General features: G+C 39.0%; 1 protein-coding gene across 2 annotated transcripts; it reads left to right on the top strand.

The window, feature by feature from the left end:
- The first annotated feature begins 13262 nt into the window (after window positions 1–13262).
- On the top strand, window positions 13263–16622 carry LOC147629988 (GTP-binding nuclear protein Ran1A-like). 2 transcript variants are annotated; one of them, XM_086811539.1, is made up of 9 exons: window positions 13263–13391; window positions 14248–14314; window positions 14453–14509; window positions 14638–14755; window positions 14860–14949; window positions 15038–15217; window positions 15311–15388; window positions 15885–15973; window positions 16104–16622. In XM_086811539.1, the coding sequence occupies exons 1-8, from the start codon at window positions 13389–13391 to the stop codon at window positions 15955–15957; spliced, it is 666 nt and encodes a 221-aa protein (XP_086667665.1). In that variant the 5' UTR covers window positions 13263–13388; the 3' UTR covers window positions 15958–15973; window positions 16104–16622. The 2 variants fall into 2 exon arrangements, with proteins under 2 accessions (XP_086667665.1, XP_086667664.1); XM_086811538.1 differs by lacking the exon at window positions 13263–13391 and adding an exon at window positions 13947–13967.
- Window positions 16623–20272: the final 3650 nt, after the last annotated feature.

The raw sequence follows: 20272 nt of genomic DNA, 5'->3' as shown, positions 1-20272 counted from the left end.
GTGACCTTTGATCTGAATCCAAACAACAATTATGTCTTGGATGTGTGCAAATTGCAAGCTGCAATGATGAAGTTCTATGACATGTCTGTTAAAAATGAGACTAAAATTGTGAAGAATCAAAAGATAGAAAGAGTAAGTTTGAAATTGATGAACATGGCATTGGATCCTTCCATAAAGCCAAGTGATCCTTGGTACTTTAGTGTTTAATCTGAAAACAAAATTTGGTGGCTTGCAACATTTGAGGTTTCAAAAGAGGATCATGAGATCCTAAAAATATTTTTCAATATATAAGAGAGATTCCTACTATGGTTCATGTCAAAAAGCAAGGGAAATTCTATGTGTGGATGGTTTTGGAGACTATTTAGCGAAATGGCATCTTGTAGGTGATATGAAGACACTAAAGTGACTATTTAGTGTCTCAAATGCTGTAAATGCAGAGTTTGCTTGTTTGTATTGCATGCGCTCAAGGAAAAAGGGTAAGAATGGAAAAAAGGCATGGAATATCCATACTGGGAAGGATGGTGCACCGACTCATGATCAATTTGTATGGGATGGTAGAACAATGGTAAGGGTGGATCCAAAGTGGGACCCTATACTTGACATTATTTTAACACGAGTTCATCCTTGTACACCATGCCGTCTACAAAATTATGAATAAATTAGTTTATGAATATATATGTTTTGCATATAAGATGCAACCGATGTAAGAGGCCCAAGTAGTGTATGAGAGAGTGGAGGAGGCTCTTTCATGTATGGGTCTACACAAAGGGAAAGTGAAAATCAAGAAAGATGAGAAGAGGTGAGGTGCAAGTGGAAATGTGCCATGTGTAAACTAAGTATTGGTGGAGCCAAGGCTAGAAATTTTTTGTCACCACCAAAGAAAAATGAAGGACATTTATTAGTTCTTTAACCATCGAAGTATGAGGCATGGAGGAAGCTACACATGGTTGTCCCAGATCGTAGTAATAATGGCGAGACTAGAATTGCAAAGCCTAATGTATGGATTGCCTTTGATAAGGCTGCTACACTTCTATAGAAAATGACATTCAATGAAGAAGGTGCCAACGACTTTAAAGAAGCTATGACCACATTTTACAAGTACATGGTGGAAGCATGGACATCAAGTAGCATAACACAATATGTGGTAAGTTCTCCAATTTTGAATGTTCCCAAGCTGTTCAATGATTCTTATTACATATGCTGTTACTTTTATCCCAGCAAATTTTGGAGGCTCATGGTCCCTACTTTGCAAATCAAGGAGGCTTAGCTATCTGGTCAACCCAAGGCATGGAGCAATCACATTGGCAAGCTCGTTTGTGGGTTTCAGAAGGCCACCTTGCATGGCGGGTGGAATCCATGAAGTTAATGCATTAAGGAAATTACTTATGTGGTGGTATAGGAGGATTGCAATTAGGATAGAGGAGAAAAAAGCCAATGCCGATAGAACACATTGAATTCACGGGGCTTAATGCTTTGGATATTGAAAATTTGATTCTTCAATAAGCTTCACAATTATAAATCAATGACTTGAAATTTTAGTTGGTTTCAATTTATGCTTCACTATATTCACCACCTCCCATACAAACTTTCAAAGTTTGAGACATTAAAAACATGGACAAGATTCAAGAGTTAAGGATATAACACTAGAGCCAAATCAAAAGGCCCCATGCTCATACTCTATGATTTACTTCAGAAGTGTCATTGTATTACATTAAAAAACCAATTTTTTACAAGAGATGGGATTCTACTACTACTCCCATCTCTTGTAAAAAACCAATTTTTTACAAGATATGGGAATCTACTACTCCCATCTCTTGTAAAAAACCAATTTTTTTACAAGATATGGGAGTCTACTACTACTCCTGATCTTGGCTACTAGCATCCTCTGGTGGTGTATGAAGCCTTGTCCTCTTTGAAGGTGGCTTAGAATCATTCTGTAGAACTGGTGGAACTCTCGGTATTTTGAATATGAGAATCTCCCTTTTTCCATATTCACTTAGCATCTTGGGATCCCTGATCCCACATGTTAATCCATATGCGGTATAAGCTAAGTAATATTTTCTCCTTAGAGCATACACTCTAGGGGCCAGCCTAAAGATTTGCGCTGCTAACTACTTCTCTAGAAGCATGATTTTGTCCCCATTCCACTTGACAGGGTATCCTCCAAGATATCTAGATAATTTCTTGATTGCAAACAATGGGAATTCAACTTTATCCTTTGAAAACTTTTTGTGGAATATAATGAACTATGGAAATTTCAACCGGTTAATGTACTCTCCCAGTGCTCAGTCCTTTTCGAGTCCCACTCGTGTTCTTGATGCGTGCATGAGAAAATCATCCTCATACACCACCAACTATAAAACAAAGTTGTCTTTGTAAGCCAAAAAAAATAAATGCAATATAAAGATTCATTAATGGTATTCAAAATTATTATAATCAGACCTTTTGATTCTCGCCATTAATAAGTAAATCATTTCTCCATATGTTGATTTTGTTGAGTCGGTGTCCTGGAGGGATGAAGACTTCCCTTCCCTTCCCATTTTTAAAATATTGAGTCTTTCTTGAATAGCTTGAAATTCCTCTTCAGTAGAGTGAGAAGGTTGGCTTCATAGTGAATAGCATCCTTGTACATCATTGCACTAATGTCTCAGTAGGAGTATGGAACTCACTGTCCTTGACATTTGAATCCAGTAAAAGATACTTATCTACACTTGGATCAACAAAATCATCATCTTCTTCAAGATTCTGTGTGATGATGTGGCGAGAGTAATCCTCCTTGATGTCAAACAATGCTTGAATATTTGTTAATAGGACATACTGGTTGTCACCTCTATTGGATATGTAGGGAGGACTGAGGTCAAAATGTGCTCTGTTCCATGCTCACTAAGGTCCCTCTCCATAGTAGCCAAGTTTATCTCCTCTGCAACCTCGTGAACCTCATCATCTTCTACTCTTGACTGAGGACTGAGGAGGACTGAGGTCAAAATGTGCTCTGTTCCATGCTCACTAAGGTCCCTCTCCATAGTAGCCAAGTTTATCTCCTCTGCAACCTCGTGAACCTCATCATCTTCTACTCTTGAAGCTTCCTTTGACCGCTTCTCACCTCCTTCTATTAAAACTTGCTCATCCTCAAGAAGTAGATGCAAATAGCAAATAATCCCATAGTGGTAGTTAACAAGATGACATTTATGCTTGTGTATTGGAAACTTATTATGTGTCTTCTTCTTATCCTCCAGTATCTTTGAAATATCCCTGATTACCTTATCTCTTGAGAATATGGAAGAAACAAGATCATCCACATGCGCGTACTAAACATTGTCCAAGATGACTTCATCATTCAAAGTTGTCTCATGGTATTGTTGCTCTCTCTTGGAGATACGAGTGTCCAGACAAGATCATATCATCGATGGAGAAATTGCATGAAAACATACGTGTTCTCTGAGGTTGGCGATGGTGCTGGGCAACTTTGTGAAGGAAGTTAAACAATTTCTCCTTAGGAGTTTTCAAACCCAGTATCGGGTTCGATCTCGATCTCAAAAGGATGCATTTATTACAATAGAAAAAGATGTTAAAACGATTGCAAACTACACATCAATCAAAGAGAATAATGGAGATTTTCAATTATAGTGCAAAAGTTAGTACATTGCAATTTACGGTGGATGTTGACGAGTGAGACTTGATATCGTGTTATACTGAGTCGAAATATACACGGTCTACATTGCACAAATATGCATCAGAAGCTAGAGATACTACAACTTTTCATTATAATGCAACTATGGGCCGACCAACGATCGATCGCGTAAGGTTACATATTCACGCCATACTGATTTGTGTTGTTAAAAGTTAAACAAACGCGACTATGGGCTAGCGATTAGGAGTAGGGTTCCATATTTGAGCTAAAAAGACATTGTATATTATAAGTCAGAATAATGCAATTTAGGGTGGATGTTGTGTGAGGGAAGCCTTATATCGTGTTGCTGAGTTGCAATATACAAGGTCTATATTGCACTAATATGCAACGAACTGTCTTCAAAAGCTCGCGATACTATAGTTTTTCATTACAATCCGACTATGGGTCTCGGCATTCGGCCATAGGGTTCCATGTTGCACAAATATGCAACAACCACTACCAACTGGCTCAGTGATCGGATGTAGGGTTCCATATTCATGCTATATTGACCTTTTATAGTACAACACATTTAGGGTGGATGCTGGCCATTGAAGCCAAAAATCGTGTTGTACTAAATTACAATGTACAAGGTCTGTGTTGTACAAATATGCAACAAACACTAGCACCTGGCTTTAAAGACTCGCGAAACTATAAATTTTCATTAGAATGCATTTATGGGTTGGCGATCAGACATAGGGTTCCATATTCGTGCTATACTAACCTTCTATATTGCAAGTCAATACTACAGCACGATTAGGGTGGATGTTGGTGAGTGAAGCCTTATATCTTGAAGCCTTATATCGTGTTGTACTGAATTACAATAGACAAGGTCTATGTTACACAAATATGTAGAAAACACTAAAGAGTGGCTTTTAAAGCTCACGAATCTAGCCTATTTTTATTGAAAACATGAGTATGAGGCCAACTATCACCTGTAGGGTTCCATATTCGTGCTATATTGACCTTGTATATTGCAAGCTAGTACAACACGATTTAGGGTGGATGTTGCGAGTGAAGCCTTACATCGTGTTGTACTAAATTGTAATATACAAAATCTATGTTGCACAAATATACAACAACCACTATTAACTGGCTATAAAAATTCATGATACTCTAGTTTTTCATTAGAACAACGCGATTATTGGTTGCTGGTGATTGGTCGTAGGGTTCTATATTCACACTATACAGACCTTTTATATTGCAGTTTAGTACATCATGATTGAGGGTGGATGTTAGTGAGTGAAGCCTTATATCGCGTTGTATTGAATTTCAATATACATGATTTGCATAGGTAAAGGAATGACACTCACAATAATTTTTCAATTATTATGAAAAAGAACATTCTAAGAATGTTAAGATTTGAGAACTCACCTTAACATTTGCAAAGGGTTAGAGAATGTCACGAATCAATATCAGGAAGATTATTGCTAGGAGAAGTGCTAACACCGGTCACACCATTGCAGAGGAGCAAGAGTATAAGAAAGCAGTTGCACGAAAAAAGTCCAAGAGTTTCTGAAAGCCACACTATAAATAATGCATGTGGGAGTGCTTTATCTCGCAGTCTTTACACATGGCATGCATACATTGGCGCGATTGTCCACATTGTTTCACACGAGTGACAAACACGTGGTGTCAGTCATGCATTTGATCATCATTATTGCATGCCACATGCACCTAATGCCATTACTTCTGGCGTCATCACGTCGCATCACACTTAAGGTGTGACCTCTTTTGTTAAACCCTAAACCATTGAATTTACTAGTGAGTTTTTCTTAAATAGTACATATTATTCTCATCTATCTTTGTCGGCATGGTTTGTTGCTCTTCGTCATCTACACCATCTCGTCTACTCATTCTTGTGGATGACATTTTATTGACAAGTAAGTTTTTATTTCTCAATCCAATGTTTAATAACTTGTGCCATGTCTTCTTCTTCCTTGCACGCCTCTTGTGTGTGGAGTCGTGAGAGATTCCTAACAAAAAATGCACCACTCTAACATCTCTCTTCCTGTAGTACGATCACCAGCATGAGGATAGTGCCCTACGCACTTACAAGTTCTCTTCTCTCATGTTGTATTGATTGGTACACGTACTTGTTAAATAGGTGTTTAACATGTGTATAGTTTCAATGATTATGAATTTAATACAACGCGACATGGGGGGTTCAATGTGTTGGATATCTTCCTATCATGTTGAAGTGAATTTTATCCAAAACGTTTTCCTTGTTTATCATTTGAGCCTATTTTGCATGTTGGAGTTTCTTTGATTTGTGAATTTAGTACAACACGATGTATGGGTTTGAATGTGGAGATGAGCTTTGGGGAGAATGTTGAAATAGCACAATTTCAACGAAAGAAGATCTGTAGGGTTGTTGCAAATTGCTAGTAACTTTTTTCCAAAATTTGTCCTTATTGGTTATTTGAGCCTATTTTACATGTTAGAGTTTTCTTGATTGTGAATTCAGTATAACACAATGTGGGGGTTTGAATGTGTTGGTTGTTTGTATATTTTGTTGTAGTGATTTTTTATCCAAAATTTTTCCTTATTAGTCATTTGAGCCAATTTTACGTGTTGGAGTTTTTTTTATTATATATGAATTCACTACAACATGATGTGGGGGATAGAATGTGTTGGATGTCTATCTATCGCATTGTAGTGATTTTTATCCAAAATATTTTCCTTGTTAGTCATTTGAGCCTATTTTACGTGATGTTGTTTTATTTATTATGAATTCAGTACAACAACGCGATGTGGGGGATTGAATGTGTTAGATGTTTGTCTATCGTATTGTAGTGATTTTTATGAAAAAAGTTCTTTGTTAGTCATTTAAGATGATTTTGCATGTTGGACTTTCCTTTGTTGTGAGTTTAGTACAACGCGATGTGGGGAATTGAATGTGTTAGATGTCTGCTTATCGCGTTATAATGATTTCTACCCAAATTTTTTTCCTTGTTAGTCATTTGAATAGATTTTGTACGTTTTTTTTGTTTAATTGATTGTGAATTCAATACAACATTATGTGGGGGATTGAAAGTTTTGTTTAATTGATTGTGAATTCAATACAACATTATGTGTGGGATTGAAAGTTTTGGATGTCTGTCTATTGCATTGTTGTAGTGATTTTTATCCAAAAAGTTTTCTTAGTTAGTCATTTGAGCCATCCATCTGATTTTGTTATAGATGGCGGCGCGGACAAAGCAGACTATGAGGGCCCCCTCGTTGTGAAAGATCCTAAAATAGGTCAAAAAGCTGTACCAGGAAAAAATATATCTAGCCTTCGAAAAAATATATCCAGCCTTCGGTCAATGAGGACTCGAAGGTGTGAGCATCGTACGTCCGTTCTACGTGAACTGCAAAAAGTGCAGAGGCACATGTAGAGCGCAATTCCAAAGCTCCCATCCCAACGTCTTGTTAGATCCATTTAAGAAAGAAACCACATTGGTATGTGTGTGGCAAGGCTCAGCGCTAGGTTGGTTATAGGAGGTTGCTGAGGATTGTCTCATTGAGCATTTTTAGGATAGCTACGTTTTAGCTGCCCATGCACATAGAGTGACAATGATGTCAAAGGACATGTACTCGCTATGGCTTCTTAGGTTCAGGTGTATGACAAGACTCTAGAGCCAGTTAACCTCATTGAGACAAAGATGAAAGGTATCCTGGAGATCCCTCCCCTGAGGGAAAGAGTTATTTTCATTGAAGAGACAAAGGTCAATCATTCGCGTGACATATGGATCAACGCACAAAGGACCAATAACAAAGCCAGAAATAGGGAGGTTTATAGGGAGAGTATTGAAAGGGTGAGGAAAGAAGCTGCCTGTCTAGAATTACATAATTCTAATGTTGAAGCTTTGAGGTATTTGGCCCTCATCTTTGTTGTGAGGCTTCCAGCACAAAACACTCCTCAATACTTCCCTTTCAAGGTGGAGAAGATTGATGTCTTATCTAGAATGCACAAGGAGGTCAACGATAAAGTTATAAAGGCTAATTTAAGGTTTGCTATGTCCATGCCCTAAACTTTAATTTAAAGTGTTATGCTTTCTCGAAGTAATATGATGTGAATTATCCATGCAGCCTTGTTTTATAAAATCTGCCATGTGAAGCTCAGCACAGGGTATATATTTTGGATTCTATTATATCCTCGCTTTTGGTTTTAGAGGAGGTTTCCTGTGTGGATATATGTCCATGGTTTAGGCATGTAGTTTTGGACAAAGCCTAGATCTTTGTAATGGCCTACCATGAAAAGTAAGTGTCATGTGACCTAAATTGTACTTTTGGTATTCTAACACATATATACCAGATTTACTGTCTTATACTGTTGATTGACTTTGTAGTGCACACTGAAGTTTAATTATTATAGATACTGAGCCGAATCGATGTTATCTTGCCAATTCAACTATAGGATTTCATGGCAATGTGAGGTAGTAAGTCCACACAATCATTTTTTATACGAGAGAGAGAGAGAGAGAGAGAGAGAGAGAGAGAGAGAGAGAGAGAGAGAGAGAGTATTGACAATTGAAAAATGGTGTGCAGATCTATTAGAAAGTTAATAGCTAGTATCAAGGCCCTTACAAAGGAGGAGATTTTAGAGGCAACGGAGATCATTAGATGCAGAGTCCTGGAGCAACATGATGGCTTTAGCTGTGGTTGGAGAGTGTGCTACAATGCCATGTTGCTGGTTGCACACTCAATGTTGGGACTACTTAGAAAATGTAAGCATACACTTATTCTTTTAATGATATCTCAGTTTCCTTGTACATTCACTGATAGCATATATGTAAATAATTAGAAGCACGTTCAAGCTAGCAAAGGGAAAACAGGTTGCCTTACAACAACAGGATAACTTGCTCACTTGAACATAGAGAGAAAGCATTATTTATAAACAATATGCAAAAGATTTTCATCACAATACGATGAAATTAAAAGATGAAGTTATGGCTTTCAAGATAGCTAAATGAGAGCTGGAAATGAAGAATGTTGAATTTCAAGAAGATTAGGTAAAAGATGCAGACATGATTACTTTTTTCAAAAAGAAAGCTGCATCATTAAGAGAGCTCAAATCAATAGTTGAAAAACTTGATGAGTATGAAGAAGAAATCTGTAATATGAAGAATAATCACACAAAGCACATTGGAATTTTGGAAGCCAAAGAAAAAAATCTAGAAGAATAGGTTAAAGGGCTGAAATCATCTATTCATGTGCTAGAGAGAGAGATTGGCAAATGTGCCACAGTTATTCAACATTCTATGGAAACCTTACGAGCCGAAGAATTGCCCATTCCTTTAGATTGGAATGTAGTGCAAATGATTCACTCATTTCAGTAAAGAAGTCTAACATTTGGGATAGAAACCTCCTCCATATGGTCCTTTCAATTCATGACATGTACGTGCTATTGTTTCTAGTTCTCCTTCTCGCACTCATCTGCAAAGGTGTGGTACTGTTACATGACTATATGGTGTAATAATCAAAATAGCAAAATTCAAAATACTGAATGAAGAATCCGACAATCCAGGGTGCCTATGTTTTTTTTCCAAATATTTATCTTCCTAAATTGATTCTTATAGGCATATGGATTAGTGCAACAGTTTATTAACCAACTTTTCAAGTTGTATGGTTTACTTTTAGCCATAGTTGATAACAGGGACTCGAAGTTTTCTGGACACTTCTAGCTACTGTTTTCTAGAAATTGGAAACTACACAAGTATGAGTTTCTCGGGTCAATCATTAGGACTGAATGATGGGCAAACATAGAGGGTGAATCAAATATTGGAGGATATATGCTTCATGCATACATCTCTAGGAGACTATCTGATTTGGGAGAGGTACATCCCTATGGTCGAGTTTGCCTACAAGAGTGTTAAGGATTGAGTTGTTGTTGTATATGCTTATGTATAGATTATCAGCCTAGATTCCCAATGACTTTAAAACTTAAGGGTATTTATATTGATACGGCTAGATAATTCTTGGCTCCTAGGCAAAAAATACTTGTTTGTGCTAGGAGATGCCATCATGAGTGCTAAGGATAGGGGATGATATTATCCTAATAGTAAGTGTATCATAGAGAGTTTTTCATGGGAATGCTTGTGTATTTCAAAGTGCCCAGGAGTCACAAGACTTTGTTATGGTGAAGGTTGCAAAATTATCCTCTAGGTGGTATTGGTGTCATTTCTTATAAACTAGAATTGTTCTAGTTCATCCAGTTTCCATGCAAGTAGACTCAAGGAGAAATTGGGCAATGATAACACTTGTCACCTTAGGAACTTGTTGATTATCCTCATTGTTGATTTTAGGGAGAGGAAGCTTAGGGATAAGTTGATCCCTGAATACAAGATTAAGCGGAAAGATAGGGCTGAGGAGGACTCAACTTTAGGAGGATGTAAATGTCTAAGGATGGGAACCATGTTACATACATGATGCTAATCTTGGATTAGTGGACCTAATCTAAGGTGGTTTAAGGGACCCGAGGATTAGGATGGGGGCTGATTCTAGAAGTTAAGGCTCATATATTGATAACCCCATAGTTATGGCTATTTATAGTTTTAGGATCCACTTATATAAGTGGAAGATTGTCTGAGTGTTTATTGTGGTTCGTTGTGAGAATTACTCCTAGTGTATGACGTGATACAAATAGCTTGCCGAAGGCCTTAGCAAGCATGCCCTGGTGGTAAAGGACACCAAGGTTGAATGGCATGGATCATGCCGTGTGGTTGAACCAAGCAAACCCATGACACACAATGGTATCCCCTTTACTATGCCTAAGCTAATAATAGTAATTAAAAGTATAAGAGAAAAGACTAAGTTACAAGTGAGTTATGTGCTAGCGACATTTGTGAAGAGCCTTTAAAATCTTAGCTCTTTCTATATAGACCAATCTATCTATATTTTAATGGACTTTTGCGCATGCTTAAGCTTTTATTTGCCTCTTGTTATTGACGCTTATTACTCTCTCTCTCTCTCTCTCTCTCTCTCTCTCTCTCTCTATATATATATATATATATATATATATATATATATATATATATTATAGTATCTCCTGTAGCTCTCATATGAGCTAGTCCTTGTTGGTTTTGTGAGACATTACTATCAAAGCTTGCATTAGGTTATGTGTGAGAAGCATGCATGTAGTTTCTCTTAAGTGGTAGGCAAAATTCTTTTACACGAAGCCTCAAGCTTGAGTATGGGAACAGGAAATGATTAGAGCTTGTGAGTATGTAAGAGACTAGCATAGTGTAAATTGAGAAACTAGCTTGAATAGGTGTATGGATGAAGGGTGGGATTAGTATGAGAGTGATTTCTCATTGTGATAGCATTAGATGGGATGATGCACAACGAAGCATTTATATAGAGACAAAGCTAGAGTAGAATAGGTAGATCCAACAATGCCTTTAGTACCCCGTTCTAACGTCTTGCATATCACACCAATTCAAGCGCATAAAGATTTGTCTTGCCTCTCAGCCAGAGAATGAGCACTTGCATAGAAAGATACACATGGAAATGGTACCACTAAACATAACTAGAAGAATCCTAAAAGGAGGAAAACCGCCAAAGCTTTCCATGCTTTTTACTATGTGAACCGCACCCATGAGATCAAAATAGTTCTTAGAGTGCTTATTATACTCAGCAGACTTCTACTCGTCCTTTTACTCTTTGCCCACAAGAGAGCCCATACAATATCCTTATAAGGCTTGAGCTCGCCAAATCCTCATCCTTTTAAATCTCGTTTTAAAAGAAAAGTGTAGATCCATAGAACAATACCTAGATGTTCGTAAAGATCATGGGCTAAGTCATCAAATTCTTCCATAGCTTAAGTTATAGTCATAAAGAGAAACAATACCTAGATGTTCCTAAAGATCATGGGCTAAGTCAACAAGTTGTTCTCCATAGCTTGAGTTATAGTCATAAAGAGAAAAATAATCTACAGTTAAAGCTAGAATGTAAAACAAAACATTCCCCAAAATAATACAATCTGTTAGCAACACGATTCCTAATCATATAACTAATAGCTAACCCGTAGCTAGAAAAAATATACTCTATTAACATCACGATCCCTAATCATAGCTAGAAAAAGAGAGAAAACCCTTAGCTAGAAAAGAGAAAAAGAGGCGTTTTGGAGGCTTTCAAATAGAGAGTATTTATGAATCTCTAATGATGGTATACACTTTTTGCACTCAGAACCACCTTCCTAAGCTTCAAATTAAAGCTATGCTCTTAGGACCTTAACTCTAATAGCAAATGTAGACATGTATCTCTAAAGGGCTTATATCTCATAAGTGACCATAATCAAAAGATGCCCACAATGGAAAGCTTGAAGGATATAGCTGCGCACACAATCAATCTACTGCCATGTTATATTATTGGGCCTTCTCGTGCAGATTACCACCAACCCACTCTCCTTTCTTCTATGGCACCTAGTAGATGACCTCGTACCACATCTTCATCAGATAGGAGGTCTCTCTCTTCTCGTCATCATTCTAATGGAGCTGGTTGTGGCAATTTTCGAGGGTAGTAATAGATCACACTTTAGGATGTGCAAGCACATGAGGTGGTTGATCCAAATGCCTACGACCCTACGACACTTCCTTACCGTGTGAGGAGAGCCTTGAGATCTTCCTCAACATCATAGACCAAATTGTAAGTTCAATACATTAAGTATAATCTATTCAATGGAATCATCTATTATAACCTGTGTTTGTTTGTTATGTAGATGTATATTCCTCAACATACATAGAATGGCAACCAATTAAATCCACAATCAAGTGGTTTTGATGTTGTGCATGGTTTTACATGGTTGTATTACCGAGCAACAATACAAATGTTGTTCTGCAAAACAGTTGGGTGAAACAGCACGTTCGTTTACGACCACTATTTTGATATTATGCATGAAGAGGTCGCTTTAGACACCTTGAGGAAGGCTCCTCTCCTCCAGAAACCAAATCAAAGCCATGGCTTCCATTTTCTTGCTAATGGTGTGCACCCATTCTATTCTCAAGCAAGATAAGAGGTGGTATAGAGTGAAGGCTAGTGGCCCAATGTGGAAGAATGAGCAACGAGGAGGATGGGGAACCTTGCATTGGGGTTTTAAAACCCCCAACTAGCCTTGTCAATTACGCACAATGCCGTTTTCATTGATTGATTGATTGTGTATACGTTGCATGCTCGTGCACAGATATACGTTGGTTGCTCGACAGGAGAAGCATAAATTTAGCAGGACAAGCAAAATATGATTTACAATCAGCTAAAAACACAAGATGTTATCATGCATACTCGTAGCATGGTCCCCTCTCAAATGATGTAATGTCTTTCTATGTAAATTCCACGTCTCTTCTTTTACTCATAATATCAAGATCCTTGGCACATAGAGCTGATTGTAGGGCTGAGATATAGGCTCTAATGACATAGGGTCTAAGGTAAGAAGATGGATTCACAAAGGTAAGAAAAAGCTCTTTACTATTTTACAGTCGAGAATATTAAAAGTCCGATTTTTTTTCACGCCATTTGCCACCTTGCATAAAACACGTGGAAAGATCTCAATGTCGCGTTCAACCAAAGCTATTGAGATTGGACGGCTCGATAAAAGCGGACCGGCGACCTAAAAAAAGAAAACAATTAACACAACCCCCGTGTCTCCCTTCTGTCTAAATACGCGACGCTGCCTCGCCCCGTCCGGCCCCGCCTCGCCTCGTTTCGCCATTGCTGCTCCCACCCCGTTGTCGTTCTCGCCATGGTAAGACATTCCTCTTTCAGCCGACGTCTGCTCTATCTTTCGTTGTTTTCAACCTTTGATTCGCCAGAAATACACCACGCTGAAGTAACACCTCCAAAGTAGCTCTCGGAAGTGTTTTGGTGAAGGCCTTTGGACAGATGCTTCGATCATCGTGGACCGCCATAGCCTGCAGAAGCTTAATTTTGTTTCGTGATAAGCTCTGGATTGCGAGTAAACCTTAGGTTGATGTTGTCAAGCTTTGAAACGCCGTAGCCTGGAACCAGCTTCGATTCAAACCACAGCCTGCGAGAAGCTTACGGTTCATTCACCGTTTCTCGTTGCCATGTAGCTTTCAGATACTCTATGGCCTGCTGAAGACAAGCCTTGTTTCGCCATGGTCTGCAAAAAAGAATCCTAGCGTTGCTTCAGCCTGAAAGCAGATTAGGTCCTTTTCTGTCAAAATGTAAATCCATGGCTTCATGTCCTTGGCAATCTGTTGAATCTGGAGCTGTCAAGTTTTTTGCGTAGACTTGGAGCGATTAGGTTCAGAGTTTGCGCTGGATTATTAATCCCTCGTCATCTAGGGTTTTGATGCAGGTAATCGAGCTCCTGTGCGTGCAGGGTTTGATGTAAGATTAGAAACCCTAGATAGGCTGTCGAGCTCTCTTGCTGATGCAGGGTGGAAACCCTAACCCTGGAATGTAAGGTTTGATGCAATAGAAAGTCAGGTAGTCGAGCTATTTTTGTAGGGTTTTGTGCTTGATTAGAACTCCTAACTTCTGTTATTTTGTTTTGGCCTTTAACTTCGGTCCGCAATTAATTTTTGCTTCTGGTGCTAACCTTTGTGTTGTTTTGGTTTTTTCTAAAATTTTCTCAGGCTCTTCCTGGCCAGCAAGCTGACTGTCCAAGCTTCAAACTTGTTATCGTAGGTGATGGAGGAACAGGTAAAATTTGACCTCTTGTTTATCTTCTGTCACCTATATTCATTGTCTTTGGTTCTGAAATGGGTGCATGATGCCGTGTACCATGCCATATTCCTTTCCTTTTTGCTCAAGGCACATCTATGTGTGTACTTCTTACAGGGAAAACTACATTTGTGAAACGTCATCTGACTGGGGAGTTTGAGAAACGATATGAGCGTGAGTTATATAGAAGTTCTTGATATCATTCATCAGCTTATGTTTTGCCTTTCCACAAGCTAAAATTTTCTGCTTCTGCCTTCATCCGTACTTGATTGATGCTTTTGTTTTGTTCTTGCCTATTTCAGCTACGATAGGAGTTGAGGTACATCCCCTTGATTTCTTTACCAATTGTGGCAAAATACGCTTTTACTGTTGGGACACTGCTGGGCAGGAGAAATTCGGAGGTCTTCGTGATGGCTACTAGTAAGTTAGCAGAATTATTTGTACAAGTGCTATTATATTGTAGCCTGAAATGTTCGCAATTATCCATTCTTTGGCTGAGCTGTATACCTGCATTTTTTTGTCAGCATACATGGTCAGTGTGCCATCATCATGTTTGATGTCACTGCCCGGCTTACATACAAGAATGTGCCAACCTGGCATCGGGACTTGTGCAGGTTTGTTTTCGTTTCTAGTTCTGGTTTGTCTTTGCAGTCTTCTATCATTTATGCTACCTTTAGTCACTTACCCCATCATGCATCGCAGGGTTTGTGAAAACATCCCAATTGTCCTATGTGGGAACAAGGTTGATGTGAAGAACAGGCAAGTCAAAGCTAAGCAGGTTACATTTCACAGGAAGAAGAACCTTCAGTATTACGAAATTTCTGCCAAGAGCAACTACAACTTTGAGAAGCCTTTTCTATACCTGACAAGGAAATTGGCTGGGTCTGTATATCATATCTGAGAAATTGGATGACTGGCTAGTGCTGCCGTTTCCACCCAGTTGTGGCTGTATCACAATATACTTTTTTTTTTCAGCGATCCAAATCTGCATTTTGTGGAGACACCTGCCTTAGCACCCCCAGAAGTTCCGATTGATCTGGCTGCGCAAGCTGCGTAAGTGCACTAATATCTGATCTTATGGTTCTGTTTTTGCTTAGGTGATGTATGATGGTCAGTACTTGCCCTTGTCAATCCAGCATGAGATCTAATGCCCGTCTGCCTTCATGTGGGGCATAGAGGAATATATGTGTATCTGACTTTGTGTGCTTTATGTGGGGCATAGAGGAATGTGTGGAAGTTTTACTAAATAACACTCATGCTGACAAAACAGCACTTGAATGTTTTCAGATAGTAGGTCACCATGTGTATTGTAAATTGCTCTAGATAACATGATGTGCTGAGATATGAGTTCTTTGATCATTTTATGTCGTCGGTTCATGTGAATGACATGTCAGTCTCTGCAGTTATACTTCTAGATGGTTGTTTTTATCTAGAAAGTTATATATGAGATTTGAAGCTTAGTTATTTAAAAAAAAACAGTTGGTCCTTTCTTGTATATTTATACAACAGATGCAGTTCCTAAATTAAGGTTCTGTTGTAAATGATGCAGGCATGAATATGAATTGAATCAAGCTCTACAGCAGCCTTTGCCAGATGATGATGATGATGCTTTTGATAACTAGGACAATCTTCTGATGAGTGAGTGGACTTTTTTGAACTGTGTTTTATACAAGATCTCGAGCTTGCTTTAAAAAAAAGACAGCTGGTACTCCCCTGTATATTAATACAACAGATGCAGTTCCCAATCAAGGTTCCTTTGTAAATGCAGGCATGAGGCTGAATTGAATCGAGTTCTACAGCAGCCTTTGCCAGATGATAATGATGCTGTCTTTGATTTGATTGCTAGGACAGTCTTCTGAGGAGTCAGCGACTTTTTTGGAACTGTTCTGGAGAGTTCTTGGGAAGAAAGTACTGTACTAACTCCCTGTTTGCAGGGGCAATACATTTTTTATCTGCGTAGTCTGCATAGCAGAAAAAGTCTAAAGATCAATAGTAATAAATAGTCAGTAGCCTTAACAATACTCGTATGTTAGTAACATAGTGGTGATAGTGGTGGTTCATCCTCCTCATGATTACAGATTTGAGCTGCTCGAAAGTCCCTGATGAGATTTAGGAAGGCGTAAGATGCAAAGGGCTCCCCTCTTTGGCCCCCAAATAGATCAATGTTGAAAATATACATCATTTTGCAACCCATTTTTGCATGGGTTGCTCCTATGCTCTTAGAGCCAGGATACATATGTACAAGCGACATAAGGTCACCTTAAGAGTAAATGCAAGTTTTAGTTGACTTGATGTTGTATGGCCTCTTTGAGCTATCAGTTTTCCTGGTTTCTTCTTGTTTGAGGCAGGGAGTTTACAGCTTATTGGGCTGTTCATGGAACCTCGTCTGTATCTGTAGGGCAGAGAAGAACCCAAGCCTTAGCTTGCATGTAGGCATACAAGTTACTCATGTGGCTTATTTCATGCATACAATTGCTGATGATACTGGTGGTCTCATTCATGCACATGATTTGACCACTTACATATCTCCATGTAAGATAGCACCACTTAAGCGATTGGTAGTCACTGGAAGGGGGTGGTTGAACTGTTAAATTGAATATATCTTTGAATTTGTTCAGAGCGTTGGCTTTTGAACTTACGGGTGTGCTGTTTGGTGCTGTGGTCTGCGCGGCACCAAGTCAGATCTAGTCCGCTCTTAAGAATGTGCAGAACATAGTCTTTTGAAGCTTGCTATGTTAAAGTTGGTGTATGTAGGGTGGGCAAATGCAAAGGGGTCCACTTGTTGATACCAGGTGGGCAAATGAACATGTTCAGGGTGTTTGCTTCTGTAATTAAGGTGTGTTTGGTGCTGTGATCTGCGCAGCAAGAAAGCAGATGAACATGTTCAGGGTGTTTGCTTCTGTAATTAAGGTGTGTTTTGTGCTGTGATCTGCGCAGCAAGAAAGCAGATCTCTATACATTTAGAGAGTGTGCATAAGAGTAAAGCCTGTTACATTATTTCAATTGTTGCTGTATGTAGGTGGCGAAATGTAAGGTGGGGCAGTAGACGGTGTTTCATCTAAGCAACGGATTTTTTACTTACCTTTGAGATGTCACTTAAGCTTAGAAGATCAAACCCATTAATTTAGCTGTAAAAACTTGTTTGTGTTATTGCAACCATCTTGGTGTGAATTATTGTTTTTTGCCAAGCATTCATTAATCTTGCACAGCAAGGCTAAAGCAAGGTGTCATATAGATGCATTGACAATTGCGAGACAATTAAGTACGCTGCTTACATGGTGTGATCATGAGGCTGCACGCTGCCCACATGGCCTGGTTTCAAGCTAGTGCTAAGCATACTATCCTTGAGCATGTTTTTTCATGATGGAGATCTTTAAAAAATAGTGGTTATGCTTCCTCTGATATGTAAGAACTGTTGTGAGATCAACAGCATGAATCCATTCTCACAAAGTTCATGTGTCAGAACATGGCTTGATGCCATGTCACATCACACAAGCCTTGACGGTTCGCAAGAATGCTAAGGGGACATTAGCTCAAACAGATCACATCACCTTTTACATCCAGGACCAAGACGGCACGAGTCCTCTTTTCCCCTCAAGAAACGGGGCTTCCCATTTTCTTGGGGGGAAAAGATTTCCCATGCCTTTTCTGTAGTCCTTAAAGAGCCCGTTGAAGAATCAACAAAATAACCCTCTCATCACCTTAAGTTTCAACTATCAGCCTAACTCTACATGTAGTGCGCGTCAAATCAGCAAATCAACACTCCTTCACGATTGATTGCTTTCATCCGCTAGTAAATGGAAGTGGCTCCATCGACTCATTCTATGCACAAAGCAAAGACCTTGTTACTTGGGTAGCCTATCATCATTCAACTCAAATTGTTAACATCTATTTTATTCTTTTTAAGCTAATGGAGTTGCTATTTTGAGTATTGTATTAAAGGCTAATTTGTGATATTTTACGTTTGTCTTTTATCGCTTTTACATCATGGAGATTAGAGATGCTACTTTGAGTATTATATTGAAGTTCACTTCGACCACACATAGTCGTCAAGCATGGCACTACTTGTTACACCTCAACAACATACACCCGTCAAGCATGGTCTCAAGCTATACCACACACACCCGTCAAGCATGGTCTCAAGCTATACCAACAATACTAGGAAACTAGTATTTAATGCGGGGTCACCCATGATACCAATTCACTAGCATGGCACACTAGCGTTCGGGCGTCCTCGTTCATCTAAAGGGTGGACATTATGTCATAGGGAGGCCCAGAGACAAATGTAAATCTTTAATCAATTAAAACAAGAATTGGATGCGAGAAAGGACTTAACATAATAGAGAACATTGGAAAGAGTGTAAACCCTAGAGCCAGACACATAAGAAAGGGATAGATTGGAGGCTACAACACAAGTCTCCAATTTATCCTAAGCACTTGCACAAGCCTTGGCACTTGCACCTAGGAAAGGGATAGATTGGAGGCTACAGCACAAGCCCAAGCACTTGCACAAGCCTTGGTAGAGGGGATGCTACCCTTAGAGCCAATCAGGGAAGATTTAAAGGGGGAATGGGAATCAACTACCCTTCACAGGTTAGGAGGACCCAACTCCAAAAAAGAGGAAAAATCTAGAGAACAACTTTATACGAAGGAGGATATCAATAGGATGATGATTGACCTAAGTTCCCATACATGTAATCAGTGTTATTACAAGGATAGGAAAGAATCTCCCCCAAGAGAAGATACACTGAATAGGAAAATCCTACATTTTCCCACTACCTCAGCTAGAGAAGAGCATTAGTGAGACACCAACCCAAGAAGGAGGAAGGGAAGAGAAAGAGGGAATAGACACTTCACATAACCAGTTTATGAGCCAGCCCCAATCTTAACCACAGCTACTCCAGCTGATTCATTAAGGAAGGTAGGAGGGTGGCAAGGGAGTTAGGAATTTCTCAAGTTCATATTCCTAGTCTTAATACCATGATTCCATACTATATTGCAAAACTTATACAAAGCTTCAATGGAGATGGTGACCCTATCCAACACCTGGAAATCTTTGAGTCCATTTGTGAAACATGTGAACCCATTGATGAGCTCATAAGATCCATTGATTTTCCCTAGCATTAGGTGGGATGATACATCAATGGTAAAGGACTCTATAGCCAGAGGATAAGGTTAATTCTACTTGGCTTAGGAATGTATTTGTGCCAAGCTTTGCTGGAGGTAATGATAAGTGGAGCCCAGTGGCATAGCTCTATAACATCAAGAAACAAGAGCATGAGTCAATGAGAGATTATGCCTCTCGCCCCCTGAAACATTTAAACTCTTGGATTAAGCTTTGGGAGAGGCTATAATTGATGCCATGCTTTCGAAAGGGAGTACAATATCCAACAATGCATGACTATCTGCTCTTATCAAGACCTTCTACATTGGATGTAGCATCTCTTACTGTGCTCTCGAAAGGGAGTATGAGATCCAAGAATACACGACTATCTGCTCCTATCAAGACCATCTACATTGGATGTGTGTTCCAAGAATGCACTACTATCTGCTCCTATCAAGACCATCTACATTGGATGTGTGTTGCAAGATGGACATGGAATTTGGGGATATGTTGGAATTACCCCAGCTTGAGGAAAGTAAGAATCCATCTTTGGCATCCCGAGTGTCAAGTCACTCTTTGGCTTAGACACTAGGTTAAAAACATGACGATTGATGAATTAACCTTGGCCAAGGTCAAGTTCAAGGAGGTAAGTGAACCTCCAAAGAATGCACACCTTTACCCAAGGAGAGATCTAGTATAGTGTCCAATGTATGGACAAAATCATATGAGCATAGAATGCTTTGATGGTCCGCTCCACACTTCACAGATGTAAATGATGGAGCTATATTATTGCTTGTTGTGTAAGAGTACCTAATTTGTGAATTTGAGCCCTC

The sequence above is a fragment of the Cibotium barometz genome, chromosome 17 (assembly GCF_041138505.1).
Source record: "Cibotium barometz isolate CiBa-2024 chromosome 17, ASM4113850v1, whole genome shotgun sequence".
Classification (NCBI taxonomy): Eukaryota; Viridiplantae; Streptophyta; class Polypodiopsida; order Cyatheales; family Cibotiaceae; genus Cibotium; species Cibotium barometz.
This window is presented reverse-complemented; position numbering and strand designations above follow the sequence as displayed.

What these genes read in the sequence shown, in the direction of transcription:
- LOC147629988 (XM_086811538.1), top strand. An exon ending in GGTCTTCGTGATGGCTACTA is followed by an intron (nt 14,756 to 14,859) that starts GTAAGTTAGCAG and finishes TTTTTTTGTCAG; the next exon opens with CATACATGGTCAGTGTGCCA. An exon ending in GATCTGGCTGCGCAAGCTGC is followed by an intron (nt 15,389 to 15,884) that starts GTAAGTGCACTA and finishes TAAATGATGCAG; the next exon opens with GCATGAATATGAATTGAATC.